The 16,480-nt window shown below is 41.4% G+C and overlaps 1 protein-coding gene across 2 annotated transcripts in view; it reads left to right on the forward strand.

Annotated features, from left to right (window-relative positions):
- The window catches only part of STX5 (syntaxin 5), a 28,710-nt gene extending 12,315 nt beyond the window's left edge, over positions 1 to 16,395 (forward strand). For both annotated transcript variants that reach the window (XM_089914654.1, XM_022591723.3), the window contains one exon: positions 15,645 to 16,395. In XM_089914654.1, the coding sequence (XP_089770780.1) occupies positions 15,645 to 15,804 (160 nt within the window). In that variant the 3' untranslated portion in view covers positions 15,805 to 16,395. The remainder of the gene's footprint in view (positions 1 to 15,644) is intronic.
- The last annotated feature ends 85 nt before the right edge of the window (positions 16,396 to 16,480 follow it).

Consider the following 16,480-nt stretch of genomic DNA (forward strand, 5'->3'; position numbering starts at 1 on the left):
CTCTCCTTTCATTTATTTATTTATTTTATTATTATTATTTTTAAATCTCTCCCTTTTTTTTTTTTGGTGGTACGCGGGCCTCTCACTGTTGTGGCCTCTCCCGTGGCGGAGCACAGGCTCCAGACGCGCAGGCTCAGCGGCCATGGTTCACGGGCCCAGCCGCTCTGCGGCATGTGGGATCTTCCTGGACCGGGGCACGAACCCATGTTCCCTGCACCGGCAGGCGGACTCTCAACCACTGCGCCACCAGGGAAGCCCTAATCTCTCCTTTTAAAAGTACATTTTCTGGCTTCCCTGGTGGCGCAGTGGTTGAGAGTCCGCCTGCCGATGCAGGGGACACGGGTTCGTGCCCCAGACTGGGAAGATCCCACATGCCTCGGAGCGGCTGGGCCCGTGAGCCATGGCCGCTGAGCCTGCACGTCTGGAGCCTGTGCTCCGCAACGGGAGAGGCCACAACAGTGAGGCCCGCGTACCAGAAAAAAAAAAAAAAAAAAGTACATTTTCTTCCTTGCAGTCAGCAAGTGATTTATGGGATACCCTGTTCCCAAAAAACCTTTAACCTAATGTTTCTAGTAGCCAGTTATGATGCTTGTCTGGTCTGAATTAATTAATCTAATTTGGGTGTGTTTTTTCTGTAAAGAAGAGCTTTCCTTTATTAACTGCATGAGCTGAAGTTCATCTTAATCAGGCTGGATAAATCTTAATTATTTTCCTGTATTTCCAGAGTAAATAGTTATGGAGTAGGTGCCATAGTAGTGACCAAGGAGGTTTTTTGTTTTGTTTTAATTCTTCCTTGTTTTTGATTATCATTACGGGCTTAAGGTTTTTATTTATGTTTTATATTACAATTAGTTAGGATAATGATTATTTTCTTAGTTCAGATTGTTCCCAGTTTGTCCAGAGGAAGACAAGAGGTTTTTGTTTTGTTTTTTTAAAGAATGGGAGAAAATAAAAGTATGTTTGTATTCTTTTTTTTTTAAAATAAATTTATTTATTTTATTTATTTTTGGCTGCATTGGGTCTTCGTTGCTGTGCACGGGCTTTCTTTAGTTGCAGTGAGCGGAGGCTACTCTTTGTTGTGGTGTGCAGGCTTCTCATTGCGGTGGCTTCTCGTTGCGGAGCATGGGCTCTAGGCGCATGGGCTTCAGTAGTTGTGATACGCGGCTCAGTAGCTGTGGCTCACAGGCTGTAAAGTCCCGGCTCAGTAGTTGTGGCGCACAGGCTTAGTTGCTCCGCGGCACGTGGAATCTTCCCAGACCAGGGATTGAACCCGTGTCCCCAGCATTGGCAGGCAGATTCTCAACCACTGTGCCACCAGGGAAGCCCCATGTGTTTGTATTCTAATGGGAATGATCCAGCAGAGAAATAAAAATTGATAATATAGCAGGCAGGGGGAAGAATCTTAAAGTTATATCCTTGAGATGGTGACAGGAAGTGGGATCCAGTGGATAAGTATAGGACTTGGCTTTGAGACGAGCTGGTGAGAAATGGGAAAGCAGATGCTGCGGGGAGGGACCAAGATAGCTGAACTCATGGCACTGTGTAAATGCCTGGGACTCAGCACCTAGTAGTTGAATAAATAAACAAACATCCTTTTAACCATTGGTTGCCAAACCTGGATGTTCATAGGAACCCCCTATAGAGCTTATAAAAAATGAAGATCTTGCCAACCAATGGCTGGCAGCCACTGCACAAGGCAGAGCCTGGCAACTAACCAGACCAGGGGCCAGCCACGCCTACTGGGCCACCTATGCCTAGTCAGTCCCACCACAGCAGAAGGGCCCACACAATATGGGGCAGCCCTAGAGCATATAGCTGTGGTAACCAGAGGGAAGTGAACTGCTGGGATGCATAGGACATCTCCTACGAAAGGCCGTTTCTCTAAGGTCAGGAAACATAACGAACCTACCAGGTACATAGAAATAAAAACAGCAAATTGGGCAGAATGAAGCAACAGAGGAGCATGTTCCAATCAAAGGAACAAGTTAAGACCCCAGAAGAAGAACTAAGTGAAGTGGAGACAGGCAAACTACCTGATAAAGAGTTCAAGGTAATGATCATAAAGATGATCAAGGAACTTGGGAGAAGAATGGATGAACATAGTGAGAAGCTTAACAGAGAGTTAGAAGATGTAAAGAAGAACCAAACGGATGAATATAACTGAAATGAAAAATACACTAGAAAGAATCAACAGTAGATTAAATGATACAGAGGAATGGATCAGTGAGTTGGAAGATTAGAGGAGTGGAAAGCACTGAAACTGAAAAAAAAAAAAGTGAGCAGTTTAAGAGACCTCTGGGACATCTAGTGTACTAACATCTGCATTATAAGGGTCCCAGAGGGGAAGGGAGAAAGAGACAGAGAACGTATTGGGAGACATAATATTATAGCTGAAAACTTCCCTGACCTGGGAAAGAAAACAGACATCCAGGTCCAGGACACCTAGAGAGTCCTGAACAGCATCAACCTGAGGAGGACCACACACACACTGTAATTAAAATAGCAAAAATTAAAGACAGAGAGTATTAAAAGCAGCAAGGAAAAATTAAGTTATGTACAAGAGAACTCCCATAAGACTATCAGTTAAGACTCTTCCAGCAGAAACTCTGCAGTCCAGAAGGGAGTGACATGATATATTTAAAGTGATGAAAAGGAAAAGCCTATGGCAAGAACACCCTACCTGCCAAGGTTTTCATTCAGATTTGATGAGGGAATCAAAAATTTTACAGACAAGCAGAAGCTAAAAGAGTTCAGCACCACCAAACCAGCTTTAGAAGGAATGTTAAAGGGACTTCCCTAAGTAAAAAAGAAAAGGCCACAACTAGAAACATGAAAATTACGAAAGGAAAAAGCTCATTGGTAAAATTAAATATACAGTAAAAGTAGTAAATCAACCATTTACAAAACTAGTAGGAAAATTAAAAGACAAAGAGTAGGGCTTCCCTGGTGGCGCAGTGGTTGAGAGTCCGCCTGCCAATGCAGGGGACACGGGTTCATGCCCCGGACTGGGGGGATGCCGCGGAGCAGCTGGGCCCATGAGCCATGGCCGCTGGGCCTGCGCATCCCGGGCCTGTGCTCCGCAATGGGAGGGCCCGCAGCAGTGAGAGGCCTGTGTACCACAAAAAAAAAAAAAAAAAAAAAGAGTAAAATCACTCATATCTACAATAAGTAAGGGGTACACAAAACAATAAGTTGTAAAATATGATGTCAAAAACTAACTGTGGGGGAGGGGAGTAAAAATACATTTGAACTTAAGAGATCAGCAACTTAAAATAACCACATATATATATTTATAGATTGCTATATATAAACCTCATGGTAACCATAAACCAAAAATCTATAATAGATATATAAAAAAGAGAAAAGAATTCAAACATAACACCAAAGATGGTCATCACATCATAAGGGAAGAGAACAAAAGAAGAAAGGAACAGAAAGAACTACAAAAACAACCCCCAAACAACTAATGAAATGGCAATAAGTACATACCTATCAATAATTACTTTAAATGTAAATGGACTAAGTGCCCCAATCAAAAGACATAGAGTGCCTGAATGGATACAAAAACGAGACCCATATATATGCTGCCTATATATGACTCACTTAAGATCTAAAGACGGACACACAGACTGAAAGTGAGGGGATGGAAAAAGGTATTCCATGCAAATGGAAATCAAAAGAAAGCTGGGTAGCAATACTTATACAAAACAGACTTTAAAACAAAGACTGTAACGAGACAAAGAAGGACATTATATAATGATCAAGGGATCAATCCAATAAGAAGATATAACAATTGTAAACATACATGCACCCAGACATAGGAGCACCTGAATATATAAAGCCAATATTAACAGACATAAAGGAAGAAATTGACACTAACACAATAATAGTAGGGAACCTTAATATCTCACTTATATTAATGGACACATCAGACAAGAAGTCAATAAGGAAACACTGGCCTTAAGTGACACATTAGACCAAATGGGTTTATATAGAAAACATTCCTCCAAAAGCAGCAGAATACAAATTCTTCTCAAGTGCATACGGAACATTCTCCAGGATATATTTATTACATGCTAGGCCACAAACCAAGTGTTAGTAATTTAAGAAAACTGAAATCATATCAAGCATCTTTTCCAGCCACACTGCTATGAGAGTAGAAATCAAATACAAGAAGAAAACTGCAAAAAAAACTAACAAGTGGAGGCTGAACGATGTGCTGCTAAACAACCAGTGGATCACTGAAGAAATGAAAGAAGAAATAAAAATTATCTGGAGACAAAATGAAAACAATAATCCAAAATCTGTGGGATGCAGCAACAGCAGTTCTAAGAGGGAAGTTTATAGCAATAGAAGCCTGCCTCAGGAAATAAAAATCTCAAACAACCTACCCTTACACCTAAAGGAACTAGAAAACGAAGAACAAACAAACCCAAAGTTAGTAGAGGAAAGAAGTAATAAAGAGTAGGGCAGAAATAAATGAAATAGGGACTAAAAAAAATAGAAAAGATCAATGAAAGTAAGAAGAAATAAACAAGATTGATAAACCTTTAGCCAAACTTACCAAGAAGAAAAGAGGGAAGGGCCTAAGGCAATAAAATCAGAAAAAGGAGAAGTTACAACTGTTACTACAGAAATACAAAGGATCAAAAGAGATTCCTATGAAAACTATATGCCAATAAAATGGACAACCCAGAAGCAGAGAACAAATTCCTAGAAACATATAATCCCAAGATGAATTAGGAAGAAATAGAAAATATGAACGGACCAATTACTGGTAATGAATCAGTAATTTTAAAAAACGTCCAACAAAAGACCAGGACCAGATTGCTTCACAGGTGAATTCTACCAAATGTTTCGAGAAGAGTTAACGCCTATCCTTCTCAAACTATTCCAAAAAACTGCAGAGGAAGGAGTGATCCTAAACTCATTATCCGAAGCCAGCATCACCCTGATACCAAACCAAAGATATCACAAAAAATAAAATTACAGGCCAATATCACTGATGAACATAGATACAAAAATCCTCAACAAAGTATTAGCAGATTGAATCCACCAGTACATTAAAAATACACACCATGATCAACTGGGAGCTTATTCCAGGGATGCAAGGATGTTTCAATCCACAAATCAGTGTGATATACCACATTAACAAATTGAAGAATAAAAATTATAGATCATTTCAAATAGGTGCATATAAAACTTTTGACAAAATTCAACATCCATTTATGATAAGAACTCTTCACAAAGTGGGCAGAACATTCCTCAACATAGTAAAGGCCATATATGATAAGCCCACAGCTAACACCATACTCAGCAGTGGAAAGCTGAAAGCATATCCTCGAGATCAGGAACAAGGACACCCACTCTCACCACTTTTATTCAGCATAGTATTGGAAGTTGTATCCACAGCAATCAGAAGAAAAAGGAATCCAGATTGTAAAGGAATAAGTAAAACTGTCACTGTTTGCAAACAACATGATACATAGAAAACCCTGAAGATGCCACCAAAAAGCTACTAGAGCTCATCAATAAATTCAGTAAAGTTGCAGGATACAAAATTAATACACAGAAATCTGTTGAATTTCTATACACCAACAACAAACTATCAGAAAGAGAAATTAAGGAAACTCATTTACAATCGCATCAAAAAGAAAAGGAATAAATCTAAGGCAGTAAAAGACCTGTACTTGGAAAACTATAAGACACTGATGAAAGAAATTGAAGAGGACACAAACAGATGGATCAATATTCCATGTTCTTGGATTAAAAGAATTAATATTATTAAAATGACCATACTACCCAAGGCAATCTACAGATTCAGTGCAATCCCTATCAAAAACTAATGGCATGTAGTCTTTTTTTTTTTAATTTTATTTATTTTTTTATACAGCATGTTCTTATTAGTCATCAGTTTTATACACATCAGTGTATACATGTCAATCCCAGTCTCCTAATTCATCACACCACGCCCCCCCCCACCGTTTTCCCCCCCTTGGTGTCCATATGTTTGTTCTCTACATCTGTGTCTCAATTTCTGCCCTGCAAACTGGTTTGTCTGTACCATTTTTCTAGGTTCCACATACACGCGTTAATATACGATATTTGTTTTTCTCTTTGTGACTTCACTCTGTATGACAGTCTCTAGATCCATCCACGTCTCAACAAAAGACCCAATTTCGTTCCTTTTTATGGCTGAGTAATATTCCATTGTATATATGTACCACATCTTCTTTATCCATTCGTCTGTCGGTGGGCATTTAGGTTGCTTCCATGACCTGGCTATTGTAAATAGTGCTTCAGTGAACATTGGGGTGCATGTGTCTTTTTGAATTACGGTTTCCTCTGGGTATAGGCCCAGTAGTGGGATTGCTGGATCATATGGTAATTCTAATTTTAGTTTTTTAATGAACCTCCATACTGTTCTCCATAGTGGCTGTATCAATTTACGTTCCCACCAACAGTGCAAGAGGGTTCCCTTTTCTCCACACCCTCTCCAGCATTTGTTGTTTGTAGATATTCTGATGATGCCCATTCTAACTGGTGTGAGGTGATACCTCATTGTAGTCTTGATTTGCCTTTCTCTAATAATTAGTGATGTTGAGCAGCTTTTCATGTGCTTCTTGGCCATCTGTATGTCTTCTTTGGAGAAATGTCTATTTAGGTTTTCTGCCCATTTTTTGATTGGGTTGTTTGTTTTTTTAATGTTGAGCTGCATGAGCTGTTTATACATTTAGGAGATTAATCCTTTGTCCATTGATTCATTTGCAAATATTTTCTCCCATTCTGAGTGTTCTCTTTTCGTCTTGTTTATGGTTTCCTTTGCTGTGCAAAAGCTTTGAAATTTCATTAGGTCCCATTTGTTTATTTTTGTTTTTATTTCCATTACTCTAGGAGGTGGATCAAAAAAGACCTTGCTGTGATTTATATCAAAGAGTGTTCTTCCTATGTTTTCCTCTAAGAGTTTTATAGTGTCCGGTTTTACATTTAGGTCTCTAATCCATTTTGAGCTTATTTTTGTGTATGGTGTTAGGGAGTGTTCTAATTTCATTCTTTTATATGTAGCTGTCCAGTTTTCCCAGCACCACTTATTGAAGAGATTGTCTTTTCTCCATTTTATATCCGTGCCTCCTTTGTCATAGATTAGTTGACCATAGGTGCATGGGTTTATCTCTGAGCTTTCTATCTTGTGCTATTGATCTGTGTTTCTGTTTTTGTGCCATTACCATATTGTCTTGCTTACTGTAGCTTTGTAGTATAGTCTGAAGTCAGGGAGTCTGATTCCTCCAGCTCCATTTTTTTCCCTCAAGACTGCTTTGGCTATTCGGGGTCTTTTGTGTCTCCATACAAATTTTAAGATTTTTTGTGCTAGTTCCATAAAAAATGCCATTGGTAATTTGATAGGGATTGCACTGAATCTGTAGGTTGCTTTGGGTAGTATAGTCATTTTCACAATATTGATTCTTCCAATCCAAGAACATGGTATTATCTCTCGATCTGTTGGTATCATCTTTAATTTCTTTCATCAGTGTCTTATAGTTTTCTGTCTACAGGTCTTTTGTCTCCGTAGGTAGGTTTATTCCTAGGTATTTTATTCTTTTTGTTGCAGTGATAAATGGGAGTGTTTCCTTAATTTCTGTTTCAGATTTTTCATCATTAGTGTATAGGAATGCAAGAGATTTCTGTGCATTCATTTTGTATCCTGAAACTTTACTAAATTCATTGATTAGCTCTAGTAGTATTCTGGTGGTATCTTTAGGATTCTCTATGTATAGTATCATGTCATCTGCAAACAGTGACAGTTTTACTTCTTTTCCAATTTGTATTCCTTTTATTTCTTTTTCTTCTCTGATTGCCGTGGCTAGGAGTTCCAAAACTGTGTTGAATAATAGTGGTGAGAGTGGACATCCTTGTCTTGTTCCTGATCTTAGAGGAAATGCTTTCAGTTTTTCACCATTGAGAATGATGTTTGCTGTGGGTTTGTTGTATATAGCCTTTATTATGTTGAGGTAGGTTCCCTCTATGCCCACTTTCTGGAGAGTTTTTATCATCAATGGGTGTTGAATTTTGTCAGAAGCTTTTTCTGCATCTATTGAGATGATCATATGGTTTTTTTTCTTCAGTTTGTTAATATGGTGTATCACAATGATTGATTTGCGTGTATTGAAGAATCCTTGCATCCCTGGGAGAAACCCCACTTGATCATGGTGTATGATCCTTTTAATGTGTTGTTGGATTCTGTTTGCGAGTATTTTGTTGAGGATTTTTGCATCTATGTTCATCAGTGTTATTGGTCTGTAATTTTCTTTTTTTGTAGTATCTTTGTCTGGTTTTGGTATCAGGGTGATGGTGGCCTCATAGAATGAGTTTGGGAGTGTTCCTTCCTCTGCAATTTTTTGGATGAGTTTGAGAAGGATGGGTGTTAGTTCTTCTCTAAATATTTGATAGAATTCACCTGTGAAGTAATGGCATTTAGTCTTTTGTGGAGACACAAAAGACTTGCAATATCCAAAACAATTTTGAGAAAGAAGAACAGAGCTTGAGTTGTCATGCTTCCTGTCTTCAGACTGTACCAAAGCTACAGTAATCAAAACACTATGGTACTGAAACAGAAACAGACACAGCAATGAAACAGAACAGAAAGCCCAGAAATAAACCCACGCACTTACGGTCAATTAATCTATGACACAGGAAGCATCAATATACAGTGGGGAAGAGACAGTCTCTTCAGTAAGTGGTGCTGGGAAAACCAGACAGTTACATGTAAAAGGATGAAATTGGAGCATTTTCTCACACCATATACAAAAGTAAACTCAAAGTGTGGGAATTCCCTGGCGGTCCAGTGGTTAGGACTCTGCGCCTCCACTGCCAGGGGCCCGGGTCAGGGAACTAAGATCCCACAAGCCACACGGTGCATCAAAAAAAAAAAAAAGTAAACTCAAAGTGGATTAAAGACCCTAAATGTGAGACCAGAAACCATAAAATTCCTAGAAGAAAACACAGGCAGAACACTCTTTGACATAAATCATAGCAATATTTTTTGCATCCATCTCCTAAAGCAAAGGAAACAAAACCAAAAATAAACAAATGGGACCAAATCAAGGTTTTGCACAGCAAAGGAAACCATCGACAAAACAAAAAGATAGCTTACCAAAATAGAAGATATTTGCAAATGATATGACTGATGGATTAATTTAAATGTATAAACAGCTCATACAACTCAACATCAAAAAATCCGATCAAAAAATGAGTAGAGGGACTTCCCTGGAGGTCCAGTGGTTAAGACTCTGTGCTCCCAATTCAGGAGGTACAGGTTTGATCCCTGGTCAGGGAACCGGGATCCTGTAAGCCGAACAGCACGGCCAAAAAAAAAAAAAAAAGGCAGAAGACCTGAGTAGACATTTTTCCAATGAAGACATACAGATGGCCAACAGGCACATGAAAAGATGCTCAACATTGTTAATCATTAGAGACATGCAAGTCAAAACCACGATAAGATAGCATCTCACACCTGTCAGACTGGCTATCATCAAAAAGACCACAAATAACAAATGGTGGTAAGGATATGGAGAAAAGGGAACCCTCGTGCACTGTTGGTGGGAATGTAAATTGGTGCAGCCACTGTGGGAAACAGTATGGAGTTTCCTCAAAAAAGTAAAAATATTAGAACGACCACATGGTCCAGCAGTTCCACTCCACTCCTGGGTATATATCCAAAGAAAATGGAAAACACTAATTTGAAAAGGTACATTCATCCCAGTGTTCACAGCACCACTATTTAGAATAGCCAAGATATGGAAACATCCTAGGTGTCCATCAACAGGTGAATGGATAAGGAAGATGTAGTATATGTGTACAATGGAATACTGCTCAGCCATAAAAAGAATGAACTCTTGCCATTTGCAGCAACTCTTGCAACAATGAATAGGCTTGGAGTGTATTATGCTTAGTGAAATAAGTCAAAGACAAATAGTGTATAATATCACTTATATGTGGAATCTAAAAAATAAGACAAACTACTGAATATGACAAAAAAGAGACAGACTCAGATATAAAGAACAAACTAGTGGTTACCAGTGGGGAGAGTGAAGGGGGAGGGGCAACACACGGGTGGGGGATTAAGAGGTACAGACTACTGTGTATAAAACAAGCTACCAGGATATATTGTAGAGTTCAGACAATATAGCCAATATTTTATAACTAATTGGAGTATAACTTTTAAAAATTGTGAATCACTATGTTGTACATCTAAAACATATAATATTGTAAATCAACAATACGTCAATTTAAAAAAATGGAAAGAAAAAAATGAATGAATGTAACAAAACAGAAACAAATTCACAGATATAGAGAACAAACTAGTGGTTACTGATGGGGAGAGGGAAGGGAGAGGGGCAAGATAGGGGGAGGGGTTTAAGAGATAAAAACTGTATATAAAATAAGCTACAAGAATGTAAATATTTTACAGCACAGGGAATATAGCCAACATTTTATAATAACTTTAAATGGAGTATAATCTGTAAAAATTTTGAGGGTTTACCTGGTGGTGCAGTGGTTGAGCGTCCGCCTGCCGATGCAGGGGACACAGGTTCGTGCCCCGGTCCGGGAGGATCCCACATGCCGCGGAGCAGCTGGGCCCATGAGCCATGGCCGCTGAGCCTGTGCGTCCGGAGCCTGTGCTCCGCAACGGGAGAGGCCACAACAGTGAGAGGCCCACGTACCGCAAAAAAAAACACAGGAAAACAAACAAAAAATTTTGAGTCACCATGTTCTATACCTGAAATTACTATAGTATCTTAAATCAGCTATACCTAATTTAAAAATATATTTTCTCCTGGAAAAAAAAAACAAAATGAAGGTTCCCGGCAGTCTACTGCACTCACATCTGTGGAATCAGAATCTCCAAGTATGAGGCCAGGGACCTGTTTTTCTTACCTTGCCCAATTCTTCAGACTAATTCCATGTTCTCAGTTCGGTAAGAAGAAAGGCCATTAGTGGAGAGAATCAAGGAGAGGAGGTGTGGGAGTTCTGAGGAATCCGCAGGTTCACACATTCCCGCCCACTTGCTCTGATGTCTTCAGGCAATGTCCAGGCCTGGATGTTCTTTATTCCCCACAGCACCTAGCAAGCAGAGTGCTTGTACTCCTGGTTGCTGATCAAGTGAAACTGCGTGAACACCTGCATTTGTATAAAGCAGGTTTCCCAACACCAGTGCATTCAGCAGCCTCACATATTTAATTGGGCGATTTAACGGCGCTGTGAAGACAGCAGTCTTGATCCTAGAACCAGGAGAATTGACTGATTCTTACCTGGTTCAACTGAGACCTAGGGAATTCAGTTGAATTGCTGAGTTAGGCCATAAACACTGGAGCTCCTCAGGCTACAATGTTTTTGTTTTTTGTTTTTTGGTTGCATTGGGTCTTTGTTGCTGTGTGCACTCTAGTTTCTGCGAGCGGGGGCTACTCTTCGTTGCGGTGCGTGGGCTTCTCATTGTGGTGGCTTCTCTTGTTGCGGAGCTGTAGGTCCGTGGCATGTAGTAGCTGTAGTAGCTGTGGCACGTGAGCTCAGTGGTTGTGGCTTGTGGGGTCTAGAGCGCAGGCTGAGTAGTTGTGGCGCATGGGCTTAGTTGCTCCGCGGCGTGTGGGATCTTCCCGGATCAGGGCTTGAGCCCGTGTCCCCTGTTTTGGCAGGCGGGTTCTTAACCACTGCGCCACCAGGGAAGCCCTACAGTGTATTTTGAATATTAGAATATTATAGATTCAAAGAAACAGATTTGTATCAATAAAAGCTTTGTGTTCTTTCCCCAATGCATATGTGTGTTTTTTAAAGAATTTATTATTATTTATTTTTTTGGCTGCATTGGGTCTTTGTTGCTGCGTGCGGGCTTTCTCTAGTTGCGGCAAGCGGTGGCTACTCTTCGTTGTGGTATGCAGGCTTCTCATCGCGGTGGCTTCTCTTGCTGCGGAACATGGGCTCTAGGTGCACAGGCTCCAGTAGTTGTGGCTCACAGGCTCAGTAGTTGTGGCTCGCAGGCTCTAGAGCACAGGCTCAGCAGTTGTGGCGCATGGGCTTAGTTGCTCCACAGCATATGGGATCTTCCCGGACCAGGGCTCGAACCCGTGCCCCCTGCATTGGCAGGTGGATTCTTAACCACTGTGCCACCAGGGAAGCCCCTGCATATGTATTTTAAATAGAGTTAGGGAATTCCCTGGCGGTCCAGTGGTTAGGACTCCGCACTTCCACTGCAGGGGGCATGGGTTCCGTCCCTGGACAGGGAACTAAAATCCCGCATGCCAACAAAACTGAAAGTCTTTTATTTAAAAAAAAAAAAAAGTTAGAGTTATACTATGCATACAACTTTACATTCTAGTCTTCCTTGAGAAAGTGTCATAAGTATTTTTCGGTGTTAGTACTCGTTTGTTCATTGGTTTAGCAAACATTTGTCGCTGCTCCTGTGAGCTAGTCCTCCTGGATCTGGGGATAGGGAGAGAACGCAAGAGGCCGCAGACTAGTGCTGGGTGGGGAGAATGAGGTTTGTTCTGGGACAGCTGAGAGGCATGAGATGCATGGTCTTAATGCTCAGAAGAGAGGGCTAAGCTAGAGATAAGGACTTGGGAGTCAGCAGCTTCTGGGTGAAACCATGGAGGTAGATGAGACTACCCAGGGACAATGGGTAAAGTGAGAATAAGGACAGGACAGCTCCCCATGGATTCCAGGCATATGTGGTGAAGGGAAGAATATGTCCAAGAGACTGAGGAGGAAGTTTTAGGGAGATGAGAGAAAAAAGCAAAGAGATGTGAAGCTGAGGTGGAAAGAATTTTAGGGAGAAAGGGGTCGTTATTTCTTGGTGCCCCTGAGAAAGGAAGTGTGAATTAAGGATCCTCAAGCATTACTTGGATCAGGGGGCTTGGATTAATTGGATCAGTGCCAGCAATTTCAGTTGAGTGGCTCAGAAGCAATCTGGCAGTAGATTGAAACATAAAAGGGAAATAACAAAGGAGAAAAAACTTGTGGGCAATGATATGAAAAAGAAATTGAAATTTTGAAAGGATGATGTTTTTAAAATAGACCCAGATATTCTTGTGTTTGCTTCCTGCAAATGCCAGTGGATCTGGATTTGAGCACCCTCTTGAGAAACCACTGATTTAGTCCAAAGTTCTTAGTATGTAGTTTCCTGGGCCCCACCCTAGAATCTCTGAATGTGAGACCTAAGAATTTGCTTTTTTTTCTTCTGCCCACTCCTTGTGGCATGTGGGATCTTAGTTCCCCAACCAGGGATCAAACCCCGGCTCACAGCAGTGAAAACGCTGAGTCTTAACCACGGGACCGCCAGGAAATTCCCTGGCGGTCCCGTGGTTAGGACTTCACGCTTTCACTGCTGTGGGCTCAGGTTCGATCTCTGGTCGGGGAATTAAGATCCCACAAGTCACTTGGCTTGGCAGAAAAAAAAAAAAAGAAAAAGAATCTGCGTTTTTGTTTTTGATTTGCGGTACGCGGGCCTCTCAGCGTTGTGGCCTCTCCCGTTGCGGAGCACAGGCTCCGGACGCGCAGGCTCAGCGGCCATGGCTCACGGGCCCAGCCGCTCTGCGGCACGTGGGATCTTCCCGGACTGGGGCACGAACCCGTGTCCGCTGCATCGGCAGGCGGACTCTCAACCACTGCGCCACCAGGGAAGCCCGAATCTGCGTTTTTGAGACGCTCAGCAGGTGATTCTTATGTTTTTCTAAGGTAGAAAAACTGCTGATGTAGTGTTAGTCATTTTCCTTTTCCCTCCAACTTGTAAATTAAAATTTTTCTAACTATAGAAAAGTTGGGAGGATAGCATAAGGAACACCTATATTCCTTTCACCTGGATTCACCAACTGTTGACATTTTATCACATTTGCTTCCTCTCACCTTTTTTTTTTTTCTGAATCATTTAAAAGTAGGCGCAAACATCATGACATTTTATCCCCAGATACTTCAGCAAGCATCTGCCAAAAATAGGTATTCTCCTGAGCAGCCACAGTACCATAATCAAGCCTAAGAAAATGAACAATTCTCCAACACAATCCAGTACTCAGTCCATACTCAAATTTCCCCAACTGCTCTAAAAAAAAAAGTTTTTAGCTTTTTTCCTTCAGTTTAAGATTCAGGCAACATTCATACATTTCATTTGATTGTTGTGTCTCTTTAGTCTGCCTTTTTTTGTGTGTGAGTGTGTGATACTTACTTGTTTTTGAAGAGGCCAGTGTCTCTTGTACGAGGTCCTGCATGTTTATTTGTCCACTGTTTTCCCTATGATTAAATTTAAGTTTCATGTATTTGGGAAGCCCGAGGTTATGTCTTTATTGGTGATACCAAGTTTGGCCACTTGTTCAAGGTGGTGACCATCAGACTGAATCATCTGTGGAGTGATGCTTTGGGTCCCTGTGAATTTCCAGTTCCTTAGCCCCCTGATGGTCCTTGCCTGATTCGTTTGTGAGCGTGTGTGTTGCAAAATGGTAATTTTCTAATTTGCTTATTCCTTCTACATTTATTAGCTGACATTCTTCCTTAAAGAAGTTTTCTGTCTTAAAATTACTATAGAATAATAGTAATTTCTTTCCTTGTATTAGATTTCATTCACAGACTCCCATTTAAAATCTTTTAGATGCCAGATTGCATTCATTGTTTTTCCACTTTTGTTAAGCAAAGCCATTATAATTGCCGATATGAATGAGCTTAATTGGGTATGAGATGACAAACGCATCCACACTGAGAAATGTAGTTATAGCCAAAAGCTAGGAAACCTGATAACTTTAGCCTCCCTGACATAAACAGGGAGCCGTGTACAATCCAGGCTCCTGTATTTGGACAGAGATTAGCTCGCCGTCCTCATGACCACCTTACCAGGACCTTGGGCTTGCAGCCACTGGCCCAGCCTTTCCTCTCACTTACCTATTTGATTACCAGGCTCCACCAACTTTTCTGACCTCACAGCTCCCACAGGTGCCTGCTCCCAGCGACTCCCTTTGCAAAGACCAGGGTTTATATTTGGTTTTTAGGACTCTGCATATTCAGATTAGCTGGGATATGTTTGATTTTCCTCAGCAGTGTCTCAAGAGATTGCCATTCTTCTGAGAACTTCTCTATATCCTGAGAGACATGTTCTCCTAATATAGGGCTTTTCTTATCCCTTGACTTTCTGTCCACATCATTAAGTTTTTCTTCCTTTCTCACTCAGAACCAGGGTTTCCTTACCATAATGGTCTGTGAACTTTTCCCCCTTTTTACAAATGCAATACTGTTTATTAGACAAAAATCAATAAATACCAATGAGCAAAAAAATATAACTAACATTTTGGATCCTCTTAGTATGGGTTGGGCACTTTATATAACTCATTTAAGATTGACAACAAACTTATGATTTGTGTTATCCTCATTTTTCCTTCCTTTGCAGTTGAGGAAAATGAGACTTGAGGTTAAATGACTGGCTTAGGGGTCATAAGCTAATAAGTTGCAGAGTTGATTTTCAAACCACAGCCAAGACTTGTTTATATTACCCTTCCAGAGCTTTTTCTATATATCAATACAAATATATAAACATGCAGAAAATACACTTCAACAGCATTCTTTTTAATCCAGTGTCATTCTCTTTCCCCTCCTCCCGGCCCTATCCCCAGGATCGACGAGAACGTGCTGGGAGCCCAGCTGGATGTTGAGGCCGCCCACTCAGAGATCCTCAAGTACTTCCAGTCGGTCACCTCCAACCGGTGGCTTATGGTCAAAATCTTCCTCATCCTCATTGTGTTCTTCATCATCTTTGTGGTCTTCCTTGCCTGAACCCTCTCTACTCTGAGGCACTCCATGGGGGTTTGGAACCCTCCTGGGAGGGCAGGTGGCCAGAGCTGCCACTGAGCCTGTGCAGGATGCTTGGGAGAAGGGCCCTGCTTCCTTCGAACTGCTAAGAATGGCCACTGCCCCCAATCCCCCACTCCTTTCCTCTGGCCACCCTGTCCTCCCCTCCCCACCCTCCAGCCCATGAAGCACACACGGTTCTGGATTTGGACTCTGCTGTGAAGTGGTTGGAAGGGAGCAGAGGCCAACTGGGGGGCTCATCACGCAGGTTGTCTCCAGTAGGAGATTTTTATAAACCCTCCCCAGCCTGTCGCAAAAGAAACTTTGGCAGCAAGGGGAGGTGATGTCCTTCCTCACCTTCCTGAGAGTGAGGAAAGGAAGTGAAACTGGCCCAGGGACCAACTTTCCCATCTGGGTTAGAATTTGACCTCTTCTTCCTCTCTTCACCATGTGAGGCAGGGGGCTCTGAGACCCTCGGCTGCCTGCATAACCCCAACTTTGGCTGCAGGTGACTCTCAATCTGCCAAATGTGCTGCAGCCTGTTTTCTCCCAATTACAACAAGACTGTCAGCCTAACTAGCCATGTCGTCATTTTTGGGTGAGAGCGTCAAAAGGCCTAGGCAGCAAGTGGAGTGAGCCCACTGCCCAATATTATAACTGA

This window comes from Delphinapterus leucas, chromosome 7 (assembly GCF_059928025.1).
Source record: "Delphinapterus leucas isolate spDelLeu-1000000601 "Yukka" chromosome 7, BTC_Dleu_Yukka2, whole genome shotgun sequence".
Classification (NCBI taxonomy): Eukaryota; Metazoa; Chordata; class Mammalia; order Artiodactyla; family Monodontidae; genus Delphinapterus; species Delphinapterus leucas.